The sequence below is a fragment of the Melanotaenia boesemani genome, chromosome 11 (genome assembly GCF_017639745.1).
Source record: "Melanotaenia boesemani isolate fMelBoe1 chromosome 11, fMelBoe1.pri, whole genome shotgun sequence".
NCBI lineage: Eukaryota > Metazoa > Chordata > Actinopteri > Atheriniformes > Melanotaeniidae > Melanotaenia > Melanotaenia boesemani.
Genome location: NC_055692.1, coordinates 11,257,611 through 11,281,317, shown reverse-complemented (window position 1 = coordinate 11,281,317; position 23,707 = coordinate 11,257,611). Strand labels below are relative to the sequence as shown.

Sequence of the window (23,707 nt, the reverse complement as noted above, 5' to 3'; positions counted from 1 at the left end):
CCAAGCAGGACCTAAACAGATTATATTGTTATTCATAGAATAAATAGCAAATCATGAATCTTTGTGAGGATATCTACAATGGAATTTTGACCTAAATGCTAATATTAAGATAAACATATTCACAATTACAGCATGTGAACTGATGTTTAGCAGGTATAATGGTTATCATCGAATTTTAGCATGTTCGAATTCTAACATCTTTTAAGTGGTATAAAATTAGCTTAGCAGCTATCACAGTGAGCTCTTGAACAAATTAAATTTGGCACTCAATTACCAAGTGAAAGGCACTTCCTCTTCCAAATGCAATACCAATCCAAACTGTAATCGGTAATTTCTTTGCACACACTCAAACTTCACACTAAATTTCATGAAATTCTTTTTTTTGTTTGTTTTTTCCATTAGTTAGCTAAGTCTTCAGTCCAACCCTTTGTGGAGTAAAACTTTTAAAAATCAACAGAACTACCATAGGTGGGCATACAACAACAATCCCTCTTACAAAACATATAAGCATTCCCATGAACGTATTCAGATAACAAATTATATCCTCTAAAATGACCCTCATTAGCCCATGAAAGTTGTCCTAACAGAATTTTGAGGTCATCCATCCCATTGTTTTACAGATATTACAAGAGCATTAAAAAAATGTTCTTTTTTAATTTCATCAAGTGTCCAAAAGTTTGTTAATCGCATTAGGTGTCAATCTTTAAAACGTAAAACTTTTGTATAAATTAAACACATGTGGTAAGTATGTGGTAAAAAAAATGGAAACAGAAACAAAGCCACTTCCCTTTCTGGGCCAATTTACTTTCACAAAACCTGTGCATCCATTCATCCTCCTTCATTGCCTTGTGGCCCAGTTTTTGCTATATCCCTCTTCCCTCCAAAAGAAGACACATATGCAGCGCGTGATTAACTTCTTTGCACAAAGTTTCCACTGTTTTGATCCCAATGAAAAGAGCTCTTGTCTCCCCCATCCTGAAGGAGCCAAATCAACAGTCCCCTGCTTCCCTTGGGCTCTTTGAAGAGCCGCTGTGACAGAGTGTCTCAGGAGTCCTACCACGTCCCAGGGATTCAACAGTCCTGTTGCCCAGAGTGGCAGGAAAGGGTCAAATATCAATCAGCATGCTAATGAATCTCTTTTGAGATGTCAGAAGATGTGTGTGGTGGTGCAGTATGTTTTTACTGACTGTTCACTGGACTCAGACACTGGGAACAGAAGCCAAAAGGAGTTCATGACCCCATGAGAACACGAGAAGTAAATGATTATATGCTGACTGTGACTGTAAACTGAATGAGGATGTTTTGGGTTTTTTTTTTAAGTTCTGATTTGACAGTGGCTATATGTATTGGTTTTTTATTCCAAAGAAGTAAATGAGGAAACACCAGTTTAACAACCATACACAAATGGCAATCAAAGTTGCTATAAACAAACTACAACAAACAAAATTACAGTTGGTGACTCTTTTGCAGCTTTCAGGCCCTTCTTTACAAAAATGCACTTTATGCCTATAAAAACAGGCAAGGACCAGTCAATCAAAAATCGCAACCTCATAATTACAAAATATTAGTCTTAGATAATATGCAGTTGTTTTAACAGTGGTATTATGGTAGTTTTGTACTATCCTTTCTGTATGAGTTTTTTTATGCAAGGCAGTAATAACAAATTGAGGGAACAAGAAGGTTACAGATTTCCTCTGCAGCTATAATGCCGTATAATTACACTCTGCGTCATGCAGTTAAGTGTTAAACAAACAATAACATCAACAGAGAACAATTACAAAGCCAATGTAAACTTTACAGAAAGAAAGTACACTTACTGCAGGTTTGCTCAAGAGCCCAAAATAAGCAACATAAAAATAACAAAGACACACTCAAAAAAAGAGAAAATACAGCAACAAACAAATACAACATGAAAGCCAGTTCATTGACACTAAGAAAAAACACATGAACCTAAAAGGTCATATAAGCACAGCTTACAAAGATAATAACAAGTACACAATGTATACGTATAAGTAAAAACATTGAAATAATAACCAAAGAAATGCGTTGTACCTCGAGAAAAAAAACACACACTACCAAGAGATTTTGTGAATGTGACATTCTTCAGTTCAAAACATGGCAGATTAACATAATTTCATGCTTACCTCTTTTTGTCATCCATTATTCATAGCTCATATTATGTATAAGCTGCATTCAAAACAGCAATAAACAAAAGATATAATGAAAAAAAAAATTTAAAAGTTTTAAAGTTTTTTTTTGTTTTTGTTTACTTTTCACACAATGAATGATACCAGTACTGCAATACTGTTTTTGGCTTACTTATTTTAGGATCAACACTTCAAATAAACATTCGCAATTAGATTAGGCAGCTTTAGTTGCTTAAACTGATCCACAGTTGAGGCACATTTTATACACAAGGCAAAGTACCATTTAGTCTCAGTCTTACCCTAAAGCAAGGGTATCAAAACATCCTTTTTTCTTTCTTAAAAAAAATAAAAATAAAAAAATCATCATGAATCTGCTAGGTTCAGATAATACGATCCTTCAGGAACAAAGTATTGTTTTATTCTCTGTATAGTTTCTTGATTGCATCTATGAGAAATAATGATATTGACCTCAGAAAGGGTATAGTCCTGCAGAATACTTTAAGCACAGAGTCCAAAACTGCAAACGTTCCTCAATTACAGAGAATGCAAATGGATTCAGAGATTTACAAGCATGACATAAAGTGTGGACACTGGACTGCTTGGAGTTTCAGTTTTGGTTTAGTGGTTCAACTGACTGAATAAAACATACAGTACGAGCACATTCTGGTGGTTTGGTGTGAACAAAAGAGGTTACAAAACAGCTCTTTTATTGCGAAAAGATCAAAGATTTGTAATTCAGCAAAACATGACTGACAGAGTTGGACAACTGCAAGATGAGAGATAAAATCCAAAAATGCTATATTTGTGTATGGGAAAGCCATGAAACCAACAGTGATGAATATCAAGTTTTTAAACTTGTTAGTATGTCCATAACTTTTTTTTTTTTTTTTTTGAGTTACAAGAGATATCATGAGCAACATTGGCCATAAATGCTATGGTTGCATGGAGATTTTTCTTCGAAATGCAAAGTCAGACGGCACAATCATGTTAGTAAATCAAATATTGTAAGAAGTAATCCTGATTACTAGGTGGGTGGTGCTTTACAGCTAATTTGCATGATCTGTGAGGAACAGATAAGCTAGCACAAGCTATGAGGATGAGTTAGCACAAGCTAGGTGGAGGTAACAGTAAAGTAAAGCCCATCGAGTGGCTGCGGCCATGTATAGATTAGCTTTTTGTTTAAAAAAGTGACCCTGGTTCAAATGCATGACTTAATTACCCCAGTATTAGAACTGGTTATTGCAGACAGGGTCTTCTGGTGGGTGGAGATGATCATGTGACTTATTTGCATATTCATAGATCCCCATTTACTGAAAAAGGGAAAAAGAGTGTGGAATATCCAATATACAAGGCCTTGAGACGTTTTTGTAGATTAGCTTTTAGGGTTTAATAACAGTTTGAGTAAAGCTTGAAAGAAATCTTATAAGTATAAAAGGCATTCAATTTACTTTATTATGGAAGAATATTTCTAATTATTTGGTGGTTTAAGGGCACTGCTGTTGATAACAAAGATCTTTAAAGCTATTTTACTAAACTGTACAAGTTTAATTCATAGCCATCAGTGCTTTGCAGCACTTGTCTTGACACTAAGACTGAAGATGATGTGCTAAATTGCTTTGGTGTAGAAATGTATTCCTGCATGTTGATCCATACTAATTAGAAAATAAATACAGAAATAGCTTGCAATCACAACAGCACCAAATTCATACTAATTTTTAGTACCTGTGGAAAGCATCCATGAAAATAACTGTTTTTGGAACCTGTTTCATAAAGTACAGATATGCATTTTTTATATAAATATAGTGGAACATTGATGGAGAATGGAGATGAATTAACTTTGGACAATGTCTTTGAGCTGCTGATCACACAGCTGTGTCCGGCTTAGTCACAGGTTGTGTTGTGAGGCTGATACATACTGGTTACACACAAACACACACACAAAAAAAGATTCTTGAAGTGTAATGCAATCCTGTATAGAGCTTATTATAATACACTTCACAAATGTCACACAATTGCACCCCTGGTTTGAAAGAATTTATAACTCTTGACTGGTCCTGGAATCACAGCACACGTTAATCCTCAATTGAAAAACTTCACCTTCTAACAAATAGATTTCAGTCTTCTGTAAAATCCATCACAGTCTTTGTGCAATTTGTTGTAAAAAAACCACTTACTTCACTACCTGTGGCGGCATAATGGCTGTCTTTTGCTGGGGTGTTTTACTTTCAGGTGTATCCAGGGTACCCTCCTTGCCTTTCTTCCTGGGTGGCTTTTTTATGGGAGTCTTCTTTGGTGTAACATCCAACAGGTTCCCTCTCTTGGAGCCGTTCAAGTCCTGCTTCTCTGGGCTCTTGGCTTCAGGGGTCCCAAAGTTGTTAGTGACCGGCATCACCATCTTCTGGAGGCTGCTTGTGGTGGGGAGGAGCGGCTTGGTGGAGCCCTGCTGGCTAAGTCCACCTAAAACGGTCCTCTTGGCTTTTTGTGGAGGTGTTGGCTTCTCCCGGTTTCCTTTGGGTGGGGAGAGGCCATTGGTCTTTGAAAGCCCCGTCCCCTCATTCCTGTTGATGCTTTGGGTTTTTTCCTTGAGCTGAGCAGCCAGTAAGGTGGCTGCCTCAGAGTTCATATGAGGATGCATGACCTTCGGGCTCTTGGGTGGCTCCTTAGTGGTCTGCTTTGGATTGTCAGCACTCTTCTTCTCAGGTGAGGCGCTATGGAAGCCACTTATCATCTTAAGAGCATTCTGAACAACACCACTGATGTGCTCCATATGACTCGGACTGCTGTGCTCATCCCCAGACTTTTTACGTCGCAGAGGTTTAAGTTTGCTTGGGGAGCCCTTGGCATCTGTCTCCTTCCCGTCTTGTTTCTTTTGATGGTCTTGACATTTTTCCTTAATTTTCTCCCACTCATCACTCTTAGATGAGCCATCACTGGAGCTTCTCTTTTTTTCTTTTGGTGCTGCAAGTGCCTTAACTCCCCCCTGCTGCTCTGGCTGTGGAGACCCTGTTGAATTTCCGTGTATCCATGACAGTTTGGGCTTCGTAGATGGATCAGGTGGGCGAGGTTTGGGCTTGCCAGGTGAAGGTGGTGGCTTTCCATTGCGTTTGGCCTCCGGTGTAGGAGTGCCATCCCCATCTTTGCCACTGCCCTCATCCTCCTTTGAGTGCTTGGATGGGCGGGTGATGCAAGCATAAAGTCGTACAGTGGTAGATTCAGAGCTGCTATTGGAAGCTTCGCTATCAGAGGACTTGAGGAAGGGCTGCTCGCTGCCATCTGGTTTGGTGACACTTGTGTCTTTCAGGGAGGTGTACTCCCCAGCATCATCATCATTAAGGTCTTCCTCTAACTTTTCTGCAGGAAGGCTGAGGCTCTGCTTCTCCTTGCTTTCACTCACAGATTCTGTTGGTGAACGGTAAAGGATGATGTTAGTTTAATATTCTTCTGTATTTCACTAATACATCCTTAGATAATCCAGTATGGCCACTAGCCTGTGTATAATAGTCAAAACACAAACAGTAAATGTGAAATATGTGGCCCTCAAAAGTGACACACACACACACACACACACACACACACACACACACACACACACACACACACACACACACACACACACACACACACACATACATAAAGCCTGACTCACAATGTCATACTTCCAGAATAGAAACTGAAGGAACGGATCATTTCCACCACATTTAAAGGAGTTAGTCATAGTATGGCTATGTGCCATATGCTGAGTGGGCCGTTCCATTTCCTGTTTATACTTTCGCCATTCGCCCAGGAAAACCTGGGCCTTGATGGCATGATTAAAAGCCAATTATTTCCATAATGGCATTTACACAAATCATGAGTCCCTGCGCGGTCACACTCCCAAGCTTGACCTCTTTAGAAAAATGTACCCATGTGTGTTTGTATTTATGTGTGTCATTCCAGATAATGATAGAGCTTGTTTATTCGTGCGATGACTAACCTTCATGTGGAACATAGTAAACTGGGCCCTCGTCCTCGCTCTCAAAAGAAGAAAAGGACTCCTGAGAGGACCAGGAGGAGGGGGACGGCTGGTCGGCCACAGAAGGGGGCTCGATGAAGCTGCAGTTGAAGGTGTTCTCCGGGTCGTGGTGGGCTACTGAGAACAGAAAACAAATGCAGAAGCCAGAAAGGTAATTTAAAGGGTTTTGTACTGTGTTACAAGAACAACAGTCTGTTTTTGCTCAGTCTCAAAGCAGACTTGTGGAAAGCACTGATTTAAGTAACTTCTGTGGAAAAAAAATGGATTTTTATTGGTTTTATATGTCAACAAACTTAGGCTTCAACACTATTGGTTTTAAAAAGCGAAATCTGATATTTTTATATAACTTCCTAGTGTTTTTCACTTTTTGGTGGTTAAAGATGATTGGCAAGACAAAATATATTCAAGAAATTCTAATTAACAATCTTGCTTTTGGTGGGCTGGCAGCTCTGCTGTCCACAACTATAAACAGATCAAAAGTATAATAACTTTCTAGTTATGAAAGGAAAGCACCTTACATAATAACCATTACAAAAACAAGATACAAGGAGAAAACTGCAGTCTGTACAAAATAAGCATATTTAACTAAATTTAATTATATTGTTTTTATATATATATATATAAAACTATAAATATGTAATTACAGCAGCCATGAAGAGTACGGTGTAATATTTGACATGCTAATTCAGATCTGATATATTGTGATGTTATGCAATCTCTCGCATTTTAGTGTTCAGAGCACGAGCCTTCCTCCACTGAATCCCATCCTTCAACTATATGTGGATCAAATGCTGGTTGTCCTCACTGTCTTCCTCGTGATCTCTCTGTCCTCCCTCCCCCCCTCCATCAGACAGTGCAGCATTCTGCTGACCCTCCATTCTCAGGACAGCTGTGGTTTCCGAAGCATACTCGGGGTTAATCTTCTCATTTGGTGTGAGGGCTGTATTTCTGGAAACTGCACTGGGTGATAACTCAACATGAACGATCACATCTGATGCTCCTGTTTGCATGCCTGATGACACATGGGTCCGTCCGTTTGTTTAAACCTTAGATAAACCCTGCGTGGAAGGAATCCCCTGACTTTACCAGAACCCTGTCCAGGAACAAATTGGAGCTCCATAGTTATAATTTAATAGAAATGGCCTACAGCTGGATTTTTGCAGGCTCGTGATTTTCAGAAAGAGAATAACATTAAAAAGTGCATTTGGAAAACTTGAACAAAAAATACCCATATGCATCATACAGGTTTCAGCAATCAACATGTCAATAAGCTTGGGTGAAATTTATGTAGACTAGGTGGAAGAAAAAAAAAAAGTAACTGAAATGGTAGATCCAGATCAAATTTTTTTTGTAATTGTGACATAATGTCTTAGTATTGGCAGGAGCATTGCTCTTTAATTTTCCTACACTTTAAAAAAATCCTACAAAACAACAAAATCTTAATAACAGTGACTCACTTAGATTTACATTTGGTCCATATGATGCTTCTCTCACTATAAAAAATGAACCAAACACGTCTGGTTTGTTTGTTGGATGGTTATGCTGTTGCTTTCTGTGATCATCTGTATGGATCACACCATGATCAAGTTCTAATTTTAGCTTTTTTTCTACAAAACACTAGATTTTGTTATGTCCCCAAACCCTTCTTTCCCTTTAGGTAGTTGAGTTATTCTTTCTTTTAAAGCGACTCAGGTTACTTCAAATCAATATTTATATCTTGCTCTTAGAACACCAGCCCTGTGATGGTCTGGTGACCTGTCCATGATGTACCCTGCCTGTTGCCTAGTAGCTGCTGAGATGGGATCCAGCCCCCCAATGACCTTGAATTGGAATAAGCAGGTAAAGACAATGATGGATAGTGAATAACGCTAACAATCATGGCCCAAATAAACAAGAGTAGACGTGTGAATAAGGGTCCAAAGTGGTACTTTAAAGGGGCCCTACAATGTTATTTCAACTTTTTTGAGCTTTCTACATATTCATCAGACAAGTGAGCGGCACCATTTTTTTAATTACATACAGAGTCGCGCTAAAGTTTGTATTTGTGACCAGCACTTCATCGAAGACTGCTGGATGTATAAGGGCCGGTACAACGAGGGATCTGCGACCAGCCTTTAGCTGAAAGGAAGGTCTGTTCCTACAATCAATGACCACACTTCTGATCCTGAGCCACAAGCTGTAAGTAAAGCCGAATAAAATGTCTGTTTTGTTTTGATAGTGTGTGAGCAACGGTCAAACTAAGGGAATTAACTCACACTTACTTTACACTACCAACAGGTAACACAGATGTAATGATGACCTGAAAGTTAGCGATCAACACTGTAGATGGAAATGCTACAAACGTAACAACCAGGCTAAAAACACCCAGCTGATTAGCCACGTGAAACAATATGTACAATCATGGAATGGCTAGAAGTACAGCTAACTATAGTGTAACAGTGCATTAAAGTGTTAGCTAATAGCATCAATACCTTATCTATTTCTTGGCAGCAGACATTTTCTACCTCTGTTGGCATTGTGGTACATTTGCCACATGTACACCTATTAACAGGTCCATGTACCAATATATAAGGCGAGTGACAAACAACGTCATATCAGACTATAGCTGGTAAGCAGAGTACAAAACAGATACGTCCCGCTGCATTCCTTGCTGCGGGTTGCTGAGTTGTTCACTTTTGTTTTAAGTGATGATTCAGGCTCGAATGTGTACTGGCTGTATGTTTTGTGTTGACATTGTTTATAGAACTCATACACAAACTGAGCTAATATAAAAAGTCATATTTGTATTAGCTCAGTTTGTTTACGAGTTCTGTTGGTGTTTCTATGACAAAAACAGCGTGCGTTCCCAACAACTCATGGCAGTTGACCAACCAAAGGCAGCATCAGAGGGAGGCGGGGCTCAAGGCGGAAGAGTCTCATTCTGGATAGATATAAAATAAATAAAGGGGTTCGTGAAAAATGCTGGATTGATTCCTGCTGTTGTGGACTCACATATTAAAATAAATTAGCCTGAAATGAGTATAATAGAACATGTGGTTGTTTGTCTCTTTGTGTTGGCCCAGCGATGGTCTGGCGACCTGTCCAGGGTGAACCTGCCTCTTGCCTGCTAATTGCTGGGATCGGCTCCAGCTTCCCTGCAACTTTTTATTGGACTAAGCGGTACAAAAAATGAATGAATGAACAAGTATAATAGAACCACTTTAATATGCAGAGGCAATTTGCATCCAAAGACTTTAACTTTAACTGAATAAATGCTACTATGATCTTTAGATTGCATGTGTAGTCAATATCAAACTTAAAAGGGTCTATAAACTAAGCCTTTATGACATTTTGATTCTATTAACTGTTAAAAATAAAGTTGTTATGGTTGCAGTTTATAGATAAGAAGCAACTGTGGAGTCCAGAACAAGACTGCACTAAAGTTGAGGACGACAAATATATATTTAATTAACTTTAAAGAGGGATATAATAAGAAACAGTGAATAAGACCCAGCATGTGTCCTGTTCTGTGCAATTCTGCCCTTGTGCAGAGTCCTTACTGTGCAGCAGCCAGTAGATAGGCAGACTCTGAGGGACTGAGGAATGCAGAGCAGCTAGCCTATGCAAAGATTTCAGTCATGGTAGTCAACAAGCCAACACATGGGCATTTTGGAAGATTACTTGTCTGCAATGAACAACAAGTGCCCTTGAAAGTTGCTACCTCGAGACTCTGGCTCTAGTGGGACAGCTTATATTGCAGACTGGACGCCACTGTGATCCCTCCCTGCATAAAGGAGTACACACAACAGGACATTATTAACCCATCCCAGCTGCAGAACTCCAATGCCACAGTTGCTCAGTGAGGCAGAGATAGTAGAAACAAAAAAGCTGTAGAGGCAGTTCTATTACCTAATCCAACTCTAGAAATCTGGGTTTAGAATGGTGATTAAATTTACTAGAAATTATAATGATCAACATCTCTCAGTTTGAAATAGCTCATGCTCATGATCATGTTTGGATTTCAATGGTGCAAAGTCAGAAACAAATACAGTATACAGAGCAACATTCAAGAGATAAGATAGTCCTATGGATTGTTTAAAAAAAAGAAGAAAAAAAAGCCTGTTTTTTCCTCTCTAAAATAAAGCATTTACATGTGACTTCAGAGTGTGAGAAAGTTTTCTTTTCCATTGTATTATTCATCTCAACACTGCACTCTGAGTGTAGCTGCAAACACATTTGCAATCATGAGCCAACTTTCCCTGGATAAATAAAGATGAAAAAAGCAGATGGTGCCGCTCTTAGAGCTGATTTCATGAGGAAACATTTGAACACAGAGGATGTAAAGAATGCCAGAGAGACGTGAATATGCAAGGCGTGAAGTAAATATGCTTAGGGCAGAATGCTAAACTACAAGCAAACAACCTTAGTTTATCCAAAAATAGGTGGAATAGGAGGAATAGGTGACAAAAAGTGTATGTAGCTGTTTCACTGAGTCTAACCATGCTTGGATGAAATGTTGTTCTCTGTCCCCTAACCCCATAACTCCTTATTCCTTCATCAGTTTTGTCTTGCCACATCTGTTGCCACTGACCCTGGTGTGGATAAATCACAGCTCTGACACGAGCAGGGGTAAATTTGACCACTTCCTGTTTCCAGCCCCATTGGGCCCCTCTGGAATGTGTGTGTGCAGAACTACGTAGCTCCAGACAGACTGTAAGTTTCTAAATGTTGGCAGGTCCTGCGTCTGTGGGCAGCCCAACAGAAAGGAGAGCAGATAAAATTTGGATAGGACAACCCAGGAAAAAGAGAAGAGACAATGCCCACTTTCAGTAGGTTACATGTGGTTATAGAGGACTGCTTTTAAGTTAGATTTAAGTTCAATTTTTTTTTACTGACAGCTGGATCTATAAATTTACATTAGCTTCCCACGTAAGGGTGACAAAGACGACTCTGTTAAGGTGCCGTATTTGTGCAAAGACGTAATGTAGACAGAATTTTGCTTAAATAATCATCTAGAAAAACGAGGAGGCCCATGCCTCTCAAACATTGAAAAGAAATGTTTTAATTCCTTTCATACTGCAGTGACACGGAAAACCTCTCATGAATTTTTGCAGAGATTATGCCAAAACAAAATTTATTATGCTCACTGAAAAGTCAAATGTTTGTTTGGCCTTTAAAATGTCAGGAAAAAAGGTGAAATGTTCCCATAGTCTCAAAATCATAAAATATCCTCACGTTTGAGAATCTGTAAACAGGAAATGTTTGACTTTTAAGGTCACTAAATGAATGAAAATAGTTTAGGTGTAACTGATGATCATGTTAGGATTACAGCAAAGATCTTAAAGGTCCATTGCGGAACTTTTGCACAACGTCTGGTGTGTTGATATCCGTTTGCCAGCATGTGACAAGGTGTGTAACACGAAACTCGGCTGCAATGACAAAACTTGTGAGGTCCAGTTTCTCAGCAGGGATGGCTCCAGAAGTGTAAACAATAAACGGCACTGTGCCATCAAACAAGTCAGGAAGGCAGAGTTTAAAGGTCGGAAAGTTGCATCTTCATTACTCTGCTAATGAGCAAGATAAGATGTATTTCTGACTTCACTTGGTGAACAAAAACATTTTTACCATCAAGAGTTTGACTGTGATCTGTGAATTAAAGAGATTCAGGTCAGGGGTTTTAAAAAGAGGAGAAAACTCACATAAAAGTGCACATAACACTTGCATTGTGATCTGATATGCAGCGCATGGCAACACATTTATTCTGCAACCTCATGTGTTGTCACAACTATCACTTAAATGTCCGTATAAGACATAATTAACTTTGTGTATACAAACACTCTTTGAACTATGAACAAAAAACAGCCACAATAAACTGTTTGTGATAGGGTTTAAAAGATCAGCATATCTCCTCTGTCAACGATAAAAAAGAAAGAAATAAAATAAGAGAGACTGCGGTCACAGACAGATCTGTCACACACACCACGAGACCTCCGCATGGAGCAGCAGGGCTGCAGCGTCCACCCAAACAGTGCAACCTTTGATAGCGCGTCACTCACCACCAGACGGGCCCCCCAACAACCACTTGCCTTCTTTTAATAACTGCTTCTCAGCACAAGAAAAAATGTTCTTAGGAAAGAGGACGATGGAAAAGGGGTAAAGAAAATGGGAACAAAAAGGCCGAAGTTTAGGGTTGTAATAATATGAACACATGGCATTTCAGAGTGCCAAGAACAATAATGGGCTCTAAAACCAGTGCATTCCCTTCAAATGAAACCCCATACTTGCCTGGCAGCCACCATACACTTTTCAACTCTATTCATCATCTATACAGCAAACTAAAGCAGCAAAGAAAGAAAAATGCTGACACTGACTGCTAGAAACTATTAAGTCTTAATTTAGCTGTTTTTGTATTTAATAAAGCTACAGAATATCCAACTTATATGTTGTACAATCCCCAAAGACAAATGTTACATAAAACACAGCTTCTGGCAGTACTGTGGTGGAAGAGGAGAAATGGTTTTGGGGCTTACCGACTACTTTAGGCAGTTTCTGTCGCCTCAGTGGAATACGGGGAAGCTTAGTGCTGATTCTGCTGAATCGTCCACACAAGATCCGCTTGGCTTTTTTGCTGTTGGTAGAGTTGTGTTGGTTAGCACTGAAAAGGGATGATGCCACGGAAATCCAAATGAATCATTGAAAAGAGGCATTTAAAACCTGGCCCTCTGCCTCTTTTGAGGGCTCCTCACTTTCTATCCATACAGCAAAGTCAGCATATAGAAGAGTTTGTAAAATATGTTTATATGCAATTATTTATTTAACAATTTGGCATCTGAAAAAGAAAAGAAAAACAACAATATTTATTGTTGAATTAGAATTTTGATTGGAAGTTTGATCCAGCACTTACTTATGGTTTTCTTTGTGCCGACAGAGGCAGCAGCAGCACAGTAGAGAGAGGAGGACAATCAATAAAAAGGAGACCAGGGAACCAGCTGCGATCACACCCATCCGCTGGTTGGGGTCTGAAAGATAAAATACAGGGAATACTGGGTGTGCCACATCGGTGAGAGAATGTGTTTCAAAAAATAGCATTGTTGCTATAGTTAACTGAAATCTGTTTAATATCTTGGTTTATGTTCTGTATATACTGTGTATGATTTTTGTTAATGTGACAGTTTTCATAGCAAAGATTGAGGCTGAGGTTACGTAAATCCTCCCAAAAGACATGAAACCACTTCTGATTTTATTATAGATTTCCTGCAATCGGCTTCCTCTTCTCACTCCCTCTTTACTAAATGCCCGTCATCATAAGTTACTGATGATTTATTAGCACCCCTCCCTCTTTAAATGGGATACACCCCAAAGATAATAAGTAGATTGCATACTGGATTGCATAAGTATGGGCAGCATTTTGCACTTGCAGGGACGGATGAGAACCAGAGGAGAATTTAACTTTCCAGTTAAGGGATAACTGGCTGTGACCCATAGTTTTTCATACTGTCATATAAATCTAAGATGGATTATTGTGTAGTCTGGGTGTGGCATCTCGTCTTGGCTGATTTTGGATCTAGGTGATGGAAGAGTGACATGATCTTATGATATCACTGACCAACTTTCCATGCCATCTTTGTGTGCTCTACACTCATAAGCTTCATGCCTACCTCTAATAATTTCCTTTCCTTTCCTTTTCTTTTTTTCCACTTTCCTCTCTGTTGCCTTTCCAAATTCTTTGTCTTTCTATTTATCCATCCCCCTTTTTATTTCCTTCTTTCTTCCTCTGGCTCTACTCTGGCTGGACAGGAACAGAGCCAACAAACACAGCCAGAAAAAGGACACTGGTCTTAGTCTGGAAACACTATCAAGGCCTCTGAATCTCCCACTACACACACTGACCTGAATAGAGTGTGTTTGTTTTTACTCAGTGTGTACAGCCAAATGTTAGACAATTAATACAAAACCAGCTTTACTGTCATCCTAGAATATGGATGATATGTAAAGTCTTTTATTTTTTCTCAGAAAAGGAAAAGGAAGAACTCTAATATCCAACTGTAACCAAAAAAGACAAGGTTGGGCTTAAAAAAAAAAAAAAAATGAGAAGTTTTTCTTACAGAGATGGCAGGCCCCAGACACAGGATCACAGTTTTTGTCATGGCAGGGGCAGGTTTGGTTGCAGTTGACTCCATATTGGCCAGGTGGACAGGTCATATTGCAGCTTGGGTAGAGAGTAGAGACAAAAACATCTGTTTAAAGCTCAGTCCAAGTGACAGACATGTAAAATGGGACAAAGAAAGAAAATGGACAGGTTAATGATTATACACACACACACACACACACACACACACACACACACACACACACACACACACACACACACATGTATATATATATATATATATATATATATATATATATATATATATATATATATGTAGGCTGCTGCTGCCTCAGTATGCCTGATCCTGTCTTGGACGGGTTGTACTGGAAACACAAATTTCCCTGAGGAATTCCAAAGGGATTAATAAAGTATTTCTGATTCTGATTCTGATATTAGGGCTGGGGACGCATTATTATTGCGTTAATGCATTAATTAATTAACACCGTTAATTTTTTTATCGAGCATTGAAGCAGTTTTGTTTTATCAAACTTCTTGCTCACTGGCTGCATGCAGAAGCTTGTACTCCGTATCTCTTCCTCCATGTCTTGTCCTGCTGCAGAGGTGCGTCTGATGTAATCAGGAGATAGCAGGTTTATTAAAACGAATAGATGTTTTCTGTCTGGCATAAGAAAAAGAACTAACATTTTTCGTTGTCAAAACCCATGCAAATTTTTGGATGGCAAAGTGCTCCCAAAAGACAACGTAGTATTTTTTTTTAAACTAAATGTGGTTTTATCCTGGTGGATATAAGTTTTGAGGCAAGACAGCAAAGGTAAGACATTTTCTGGACACGAGAAACCATAATTTGTGTTTACACGTGTTTTTTTTAACTTTGTGTACCTGGTCTTTCAATTGTTTGTGGTCTTAACTGTGTTCGGTGGTCATGAGCTGTTAGCTGAGATTCTGGACTTTCTGTGGATGCCACAAATGTTTATATGTTCATATACAGACCTGACATTACACCAGTAAAACCGGATGTTAACCCCTTATCTCCCGGCACTGGAGGGTGCGGGTGCACGAGGTTTAGCTAAACAGTCAAGCTAAAAATGTTAGAGAATTTATAGGCAAGAAGGATAATGTACCACTAAAGGTGCATGGATGGAAGTTAATGTCCATATTGTGAACATTTATCTTTCCTCACAATCTAGAAGCTGTGAGATTCTAATCCTACTTTCTGTCTGTTCACCTGATGGCTTATATTTATCAGATATTGTTCCTTCTCTGTTTAGAAGGAAGGAGCTTCACACTTTAAATTCAACCTGCTGACTTTTTACCTTTTAGTTAGTAAATCCTGAAATTTTCATCCCTCTTTTCCAACCTAATGACAAGAAAATTAGCTACAAAACAATATCCAATTCAATGCAATTATTCAATGAAAAAAATGCTAAAAACCTGCATTTGTTATTATATGTATATTTAAAAACATTAGTTAGTTCTTTAGCATTTTATTAATGTATTAGGAGCCATTGTGGAAGGTCCAGAGAGCCACTTGCAGCTCCAGAGCCATAGGTTGCAGACCCCTGGTGTAGTGTTTGTAAACCAACATTTACTGCATTAGAGTGAGAATCTTTTGAGTGGGGTCTGTGTTTTTAATCGTTGCTGAATTCAATTACTTACACCTTAATAATCTATCAAAATATTAATTTCAACTATCACACTTTAAAACCACTTGAAATGTACGAAACCACTGAATTATTTGTAGCTTTTTATAGTTAAAATGAACTTTTGTTCATTAAAACTTGCATGACATTATAGCAGCAATTGTTGTTCATGACATGAGCTGCTTGGCCAGGTCATCATTGCAAAAGAAATCTTGATCTTAATGGGATTTTATTTGGTTAAATAAAGATTTAATAAAAAGTAAATAAATGCAGTTTTTGTGTAAGAATTTAAGTTTTCTACCTTAAAGGGTGACCTGAATGCTTCAAGTTTCCAAGATGTGTGTGACGAACGCGATATGAAAACTATCAAACCTTTTCCTTTCATACTGCAAAGCCATCAAGGACATAAATGTGTTTTTGTGTGACTTTTGACTTACAAGGTGCCATAAAAGCCTGGATCACACAGGCACTCTCCAGTGACAACATGACAGATGCCATTAAAACAGTGACTGCAGTTGTTCTCGCAGTTCTCGCCGTAGGTGCCGTTGGGGCAGCGTACCTCACACCTATCACACACAGAAGGAATGCCATGATTATAGTTATTTTTAAAATTAAAAGACACGAGACTTGGACATTAGGTTTTACAGGGTCCATTAGCTGAACACACTGCTACTATATTTCAAACAATAAAGCTCTAGTAGAAAAAAAATATGCAAATTTGTTTGCACATTTCAAAGGTGCTTTACTTCTGCTTGTTTTTCTTTGCTTACCTGTCCCCAATCCAGCCGGGGTTACAGTGAGAGCACTTGCCATGAATGGGGTCACAGTGGTGGCCATCTTTACAGGTGGGGCACACTTCTTGGCAGTTTTCCCCAAAGAAGCCTTTGGAGCAGAGCTGATCACACCGTGTTCCATTCCAACCTCTGTCGCAGGTGATGCAGCGCCCCTCTGTCACCTTACAGGGCTGCTGGCCTTTACAGTGTCCACACCTGGCACCACACACAGAAAACAGAAATGCCATTCAGCTTATTCACAGATGTTTTGGTGATAAAAAAAATGCTCAGGGCCATTAAAAGAATGTGATGAACACCATTAAATTCATGCTGTTGTCTTTTTGGGGACTGTATTATACGGTGCAGCCTGTGAAAGGTAAAGGATTTAACCTGAATGGCTTTTACATGCTGTCTGATGATGATGGGATAATGTGAAGACCAGCTCCCAAATCTCCCTTTATTTCATTTCATTAAGTAACATGTTCAAAAATGTTAACGGTTATCAACTGCAGAGTATAGCAAATCTCATTTCCTGTAACACCCACAACACCACACTATAATATATATTAGATGAGGGAAATGAATGACTGCATGTTTCCTGAGTTTTTGAAATGGTGCATTTGCTCTGCTAAGCTTTTATTCCCCACCTGTTTCTGCAGTTTTGACCATAGAATCCAGCAGGACATGGTTCCCTGCACAATTTCCCACGGTATCCTGGTGTGCAGGTACACGAGCCATCGGCCTGGTTGCACTTGCCGTGGATGCACTGGCACTGTCGCTCACACCGTGGACCCCACAGCCTCTCCCGACACTGGCAGCGTCCCGTAAACTGGTCGCATGGTGAGTTGTTACAGTTACACTGGATAGCACAGTTCCTCCCAGTCCAGCCAGGGTTGCACAGACATCGCCCTGTCACCGTATCGCAGATGGAGTTGATGCTGCAGTAACAGGCGTTGTTGCACTGATGACCCCAGTAGCCATGGTGACACGTGCATTTTCCTGTGTTTTGGTCACATTTGCCGTTTTGGCATAGACATGCATTCTTGCAGTTAGGACCCCAACGGTTATGGTTGCAGGTACACTCGCCTGTCAAGTCATCGCACTGGCCATTGGGGTAACAATTACATTTCCCCTTGCAGTCAGGACCCCAGAACTGGGTAGGGCACTCTGTTAAAAGACAGTGTAATCAGGGAAGGAGAAAATTCTTGTTAAATATCATTAAAGAAGACTAAGAAGCATAAATCACGCTAGCAGATTCAGTCAGACTGAACTCAGGCACAGTTGCACTAACAATGTCAATGCTAACACAGTGATTTTCACAGGCTTGTCTCAGAAATATGTGACATTAGCATGACTTCTTAACATGACATTGCATGGTGGCACATAAATGATAAATCCCCCCACTAGGTTACCACCCTGGGTATTCATTCATGCAGTAGAAAGCAACATTTAAGTTCTTCTACCAGGTAATAGTGGGCTGCCTAAATAGTATGTTTTCCTTCACGTAACCAAGTAGTTTTGGTGCTTAAATCTTACCAAACACAAAATTGCCTCAAACTCAGATTTTATTGATTTTCAAACTTCCAAACTAGAGATAAAGAATCCTTATGTGCTCTACATAGAAAGATGTTCACCACAACAAACTGACTATATGCCATGCTAAAGAGGCAAAACTTTGCATAAACTGCCCATCCTAAAATGTCACGCACTAATATTTTATTGGCTCGCCTTGTGCTTTCATTACAGCACATTTTTGCTGTAGCATCGTTTAGATAAGCTTTTACATTTATTTCTGTCCAGAGCTGCATTTATTTTTCGCCAAGGTCTTGAAGGATGGGAGAGTCTTCTCCAACACATGCCAAAGATTCTCAATGAGGTTCAAGTCTGGACTCTGTGGTGGCCAATCATGATGTCTCATGCTCCTAGAACCACAGTTTGAGCCTGATGAATCCTGGTATTGTCATCTTGGAATATGGCTGTTCCATCAGGGAGAAAAAATCCACTAGTGCAATAACCAGCTTATTCAGTATATTCAGGTATCAGCTGACCTCATTCATTGGGCACATAATGTTGATGAACCTCAACCTGACCACCTGCAGCAACCCCAAATCATTAACTGCCCCCAAAGGCTTGTACAGTAGACACCAGGCATGATGGCTGCATCACTTCATCTGCCTTTGTTCTTACCCCGATGCTCCCATCACTCTGGTACAGGGTAAATCTGGACTCATCAGCCCACATGACTTTCTTCATTGCTCCAGAGTCCAATCTTTATGTTTATCTCTTGCAAATTGAAGCCTTTTTCCCCATTAACCTCACCGATATGTAGTTTTCTCAGGGCTACACAGCTGTTTGGTACCAATCCCTTGAGTTCTCTTAGCATAATGCATGTAGAAATGTTCTTATTTTTACTATAAACATAGTCGTAAGTTCTACTGTTTTCTAATGATTTTATTTCACCAATATTTATTTAAATGATCACCAATCATGATCACTCAAGACCATATTTCCTCCATGGTTCCCCACTATCCTTCCAGCTTTTTGTTAATGTGTTGGATAGTTCATAAATCTTAATAGTTTATGCATCCAATTAGATGTTTTCTTAACTTAATGCCAATAAATTGACCTTTCTAAAACAGATAAACATCTTTTCCATGATTGCAGGATGTCTTCCAACATGTTTGTTTAAGAAATGAGAAGTTGCTCACTGCATTATTTAGGGTTAAAAAAAACCTGTTGCCAGCCGAAACATCATCATCCATGCAGTAATTGTCCAATCCTATTTGCTTAGTTAAATCCAGGTGGTGACTTTGTTTTCTTTTGGACGGGTAGTGTATTTTCATTAGATTACAGGCTTTGCTGGATTTATCTTTACTTTGATAATGCTAATCTGATGGTTTTAAGAAATATTTTGACACAAAGGAACATGAATCAAATTTTATTTCAAAACTTTGATGAAAAATTGAACTTAAAACTACCTACGAGTGAAATACGACTAAATTTTTGAGCAGCATGAATGTCAGAGCATGTTTCAATAACTGTTTAATTGTACAATACTTCAGTTGAGCCAACTAGCTGTAAAACACAACCATCCCTGAGTCTTTGGTGGCCAAAAAGTAGCAACTAACTGTCCTGTTACATGAAACAGTTTTTATTTATTGGAACTTTTATAGAGAAACAAAACATAGGAAAGCTGTATCTAAATAAAAAGTGAAGCAAAACAAATGCCTTACTCGTATCACAGCTGGCTCCAAAGTATCCATGACGACAGCGACATTCATTTGGCCTGACACACACCTCATTTTCCTTGCAGGTGAAGTTGCCTTGGCAGAGAGCTAGGGTGAAAACCGTCAGATTGTGTTAGTCAACTGGCTTTCATCACGAGCCATCAGACCTGTTCTGATTAATGTTAGCACTCATGTACGTACGTGTCAGGCATTCATCCCCTAGCTGCCCCCATCCACTGCAGCACACCAATCCCGATGACCTGGAAAAGAAGTTATGAGACACAGAATTAGAGGTGGGGAAGATGGAGCACCACACTAAAATGAAGTAAAACAAACAAATATCAGAGAGGGGATATCCACACCCAGCTAGCGTCTTTGATCTCTCAGTTCTTACTGATGTGGCCAAGACCAAATTCTGCAAACGCATGCTGAGCATTGTGCACGGTGCAAATGCTTTGCACATTGTTGTATAATTATCTCAGCATGGGTAAATCCAGTGTGTACAGTGCACTCCAAAGCTCTTAACCTCTGAATCTGTACAGTTTATCATTTTCTAAAGTCCCCCTCAGCCAGTTGGGAAAGAGAATGAATATTCAAGGGTAATTTTTTGCAGACAGTGTTCAGCCTGACAGGAAAGGACGGATGTGTCTTCTCTTCCTCCCACGTCTGTGACCTCTTTAGGCCCCCTCGACACATTAGCTTCCCCCTAAAGTCTTTGAAGATGGTGGTTTGCTTTCAGCTGGGAGAACCAGTGTGTTTTATCATGCCAAAATAGGCACGTGTTTAGGATCTTGCATCTATCATCTGTATTCTTAGACTATTTTACGGAAGTACAATGATTTTAAAGAGAACTTTATAATTTAATTGACGTGATATGACAGAGGTTTTGGATTATTTGCCTAATAATCTGTGTTGACCTTTACCATAAAGATACATTAATGATGAGAAGCTAAATTCACTGTTTTCTGCAATCAAAGTAATTGGTTTAGGCCCAGAATACATCTGTGATATGTTCAGAGAATATAAACCTAGCAGAGCTCTTAGGTCCAAAGACTCTGGTCAACTAGTCCAGACCAGAGTCCAGACTAAACATGGAGAAGCAGCATTTAGCTGTTATGCTGCAAACAAATGGAACAAACTGCCAGTGGAGATTAAACTTTCCCCAAATGTAGACATTTTTAAATCCAGGTTAAAAACATTTATTTTCTCATGCGCCTTTGCATGAAATCTGCATGTTAACTTTTTTAACTTATCTTGCTTTTAATCATTTTAATGTAATTTATTATTTTATTGTGATTATGTGTTGATGCCTTTTACTATTCTAAATATCTGTAATGTCTTTGTTTTATGTAAAGCACTTTGAATTGTCCTGTACATGAAATGTGCTATAAAAATAAACTGCCTTGCCTTGCCTAATGAATAAAACCCCTCTTTCTGTATTACATAAAGAGTGCAGCAGCTACACTTAAGTAATTTTCTGACTGTTCTTTCTCTGATTCAAAGGCGCTTGTTTTCTGAAACCATCATATCTTTCAGTTTTGTTTTTAGTTCCAAAACATTATTTAAAACACTCACGGGTAAAAAAAACAGGACAAGTGTTAGAAGGTATCATCACAATCCAGTTGAACTATATTATATTCCTGCAAGATTCAGCAACTGATTTTGTGATGTGAGGACACATTGGAAATGCTGACCAGAAATGATAAATAATGAACTACTTCCGGCTATTCATCTGATTCACTAAAGAAAAAAAGAAAAAAATACAACCATTATGGGCATAACAAAAGAGAAAAAAATAAATAAATAAAAAATAAAAAAAACAAAGGAGTGGTGAGTGGAGAGGTCATTGGAATGAATGTTGATACAAAAAAGGAGGGCAAAATGTCAAACTTTTAGAGCAGTGAATTACAATAAATATATCACAATGTAAGTGGCACAAAGCATAAAAATACTGTAAAGTATACATAAATTCAATTACTATTTATTGCTGAAGCAAAGAAAAGTCAATAAGATGTTACAATATAAACTTTTTGCCAGAGGAGCTCCCAAATGCATTCAGGGAAAAGCTTTATGTGGCCTTTTAGATAAGCTGTTTTCAGTTAGGCAGATTTACAGCAGAGCAAATATTCACTTTTCTATTTAGGTGACAGTCTGCAAAGAAGGCTATACGATTTTAAAAAAAGAAGCATTTTAAAAAATAATGACCAAAATATAAACACATGTGGCATATTTTTAGAATAATCAACGAGCCCTGGATTGTGTTTTCTTTCTCTGGTCAACCACAGTTTCAGAATTCATACAAGCTCAAGAAGCTTGGAACCGGCAGTCGGTAATTGTGGTTTTCTTCTACACGAGTAACAGAAAAGACACACAGACTCAACAAGAGATCTTTAAGAATTTTTTTTTCTCCTTTTTGATGTTTTAAACACTGATAAGAATCTGTCTGATTTGTTTTAATATAATTCTTTTAGCATGGCTCATTAGTTTGCAGTATATTTGATGAAAATCTGTTAATTAATCCTTTTGTTTAACTAAACCCAAGCAGTTTAAATATAACCCCAGCTCTTTAAAAAGTTCATCATCTAAAACTTTACAAAAATGCCACAAATACTGTCAGCAATCATCACAGATCCCCCTACAGGACAACAAAAACACTGCGCCAGATGCAGGCTGCACATCTGTAACAGCTGCTCTTTTCAATGGACTCCTCCTCCTGCGTTAGCTACACGGGACAGAGACGTTATGAAAAATAGGTCAATATGGATAGAATGGAAAAAGTCTGCTGATCAGACGAAGTCGCTTAAAGACAAATAAAGTTGACTGAATTCAATGGATGGTTTCAAAAGTCGTCAATGGCGACTTTTTCACTTGAGTGAGAACCACCGGCAATGCGATAAAGAACCGTTTTGATTAGTTTTTTTGTTTTAAAACGCACTTTTGCGGAAACGGTGTATAAAAATACTACTTTTAGAAGGCGTCTTGCCCTAACTTTTAATAAAAAGTTGGAAGGAAATGAACTTAAACAGCAATTCGAAATCTCACGTGCACGAGCTTCGCACAAGGGGGCAAAAAGTTTTCATTTTTATTTGTTCTTACCCAGGTGCTCTGCACACATTCCTGCCTTTTGGGTTTAGTTCTTGGCTAAAAACGGAGCAAAAGAAAAGGCAAACCACCGCAGCAAAAGCAAAAGAGTTCTTTACTTCCATTATACAAGCAGCAGCATCCTTCTAGACGCCGTTTTTACTCCGCATTTCCCTTCCCCAAAAGTTAACGCTGGTGGGAGTTCGCTGTACTTTTTACACTCCAGTTCCTTTCGTGCATAATCCAGATGGATGCTACTTTAACTGGGAATAAGCTATTAAATCCTTGTTCTTTGGGATGTTTTTTTTTTTTTTTTTGCAAGTCTTGTCACCACTTAAAGTAAAGCCAGAGAGAAACTCAGAGGGGGAAAAGGGGGAAAACGGACCAGCGACAGGACTCCCAACCACAGTTAAAAAGAGTTATAAAGCCCAAACTTCCAAATTAATCAGTTTTCTTGATGCTGATGCAATCGCCTTGTTTAATCCATTAAGAGTTCTGTAAGAAGCCATAACGCAAACAAAACATTCGTAGTTTCCTCCATACGTCTGGAAAGGTGCAAATTTCTCTTTTGATGATCTTGACGGAAAAACTCGTGCAGATGATCAACGATAGTCTTCTTCCTTCCTGAAGAGAAGAGCTTAATCCTGAAACTTTGGTCCTGTCTTGCGCTCTCAGGAGTGGCAGGAGGGAAATTCCTGATTTGTTACTCTATCTTTGGCTTTGTGCGCCATGGCT

General features: G+C 38.9%; 1 protein-coding gene across 3 annotated transcripts; it reads right to left on the bottom strand.

Moving 5' to 3' along the window:
* Positions 1-2,984: 2,984 nt before the first annotated feature.
* scarf2 (scavenger receptor class F, member 2) lies at positions 2,985-23,707 on the bottom strand. Of its 3 annotated transcripts, none has more exons than XM_042000639.1 (11): positions 22,988-23,707; positions 20,093-20,151; positions 19,898-19,999; positions 17,312-17,831; positions 16,662-16,880; positions 16,329-16,457; positions 14,244-14,347; positions 13,043-13,157; positions 12,669-12,766; positions 6,121-6,276; positions 2,985-5,546 (listed from the first exon to the last, which is right to left on the bottom strand). In XM_042000639.1, the coding sequence occupies exons 1-11, from the start codon at positions 23,095-23,097 to the stop codon at positions 4,318-4,320; spliced, it is 2,841 nt and encodes a 946-aa protein (XP_041856573.1). In that variant the 5' UTR covers positions 23,098-23,707; the 3' UTR covers positions 2,985-4,317. The 3 variants fall into 3 exon arrangements, with proteins under 3 accessions (XP_041856573.1, XP_041856574.1, XP_041856575.1); XM_042000640.1 differs by having other exon boundaries at positions 6,121-6,273; XM_042000641.1 differs by lacking the exon at positions 22,988-23,707 and adding an exon at positions 20,254-20,343.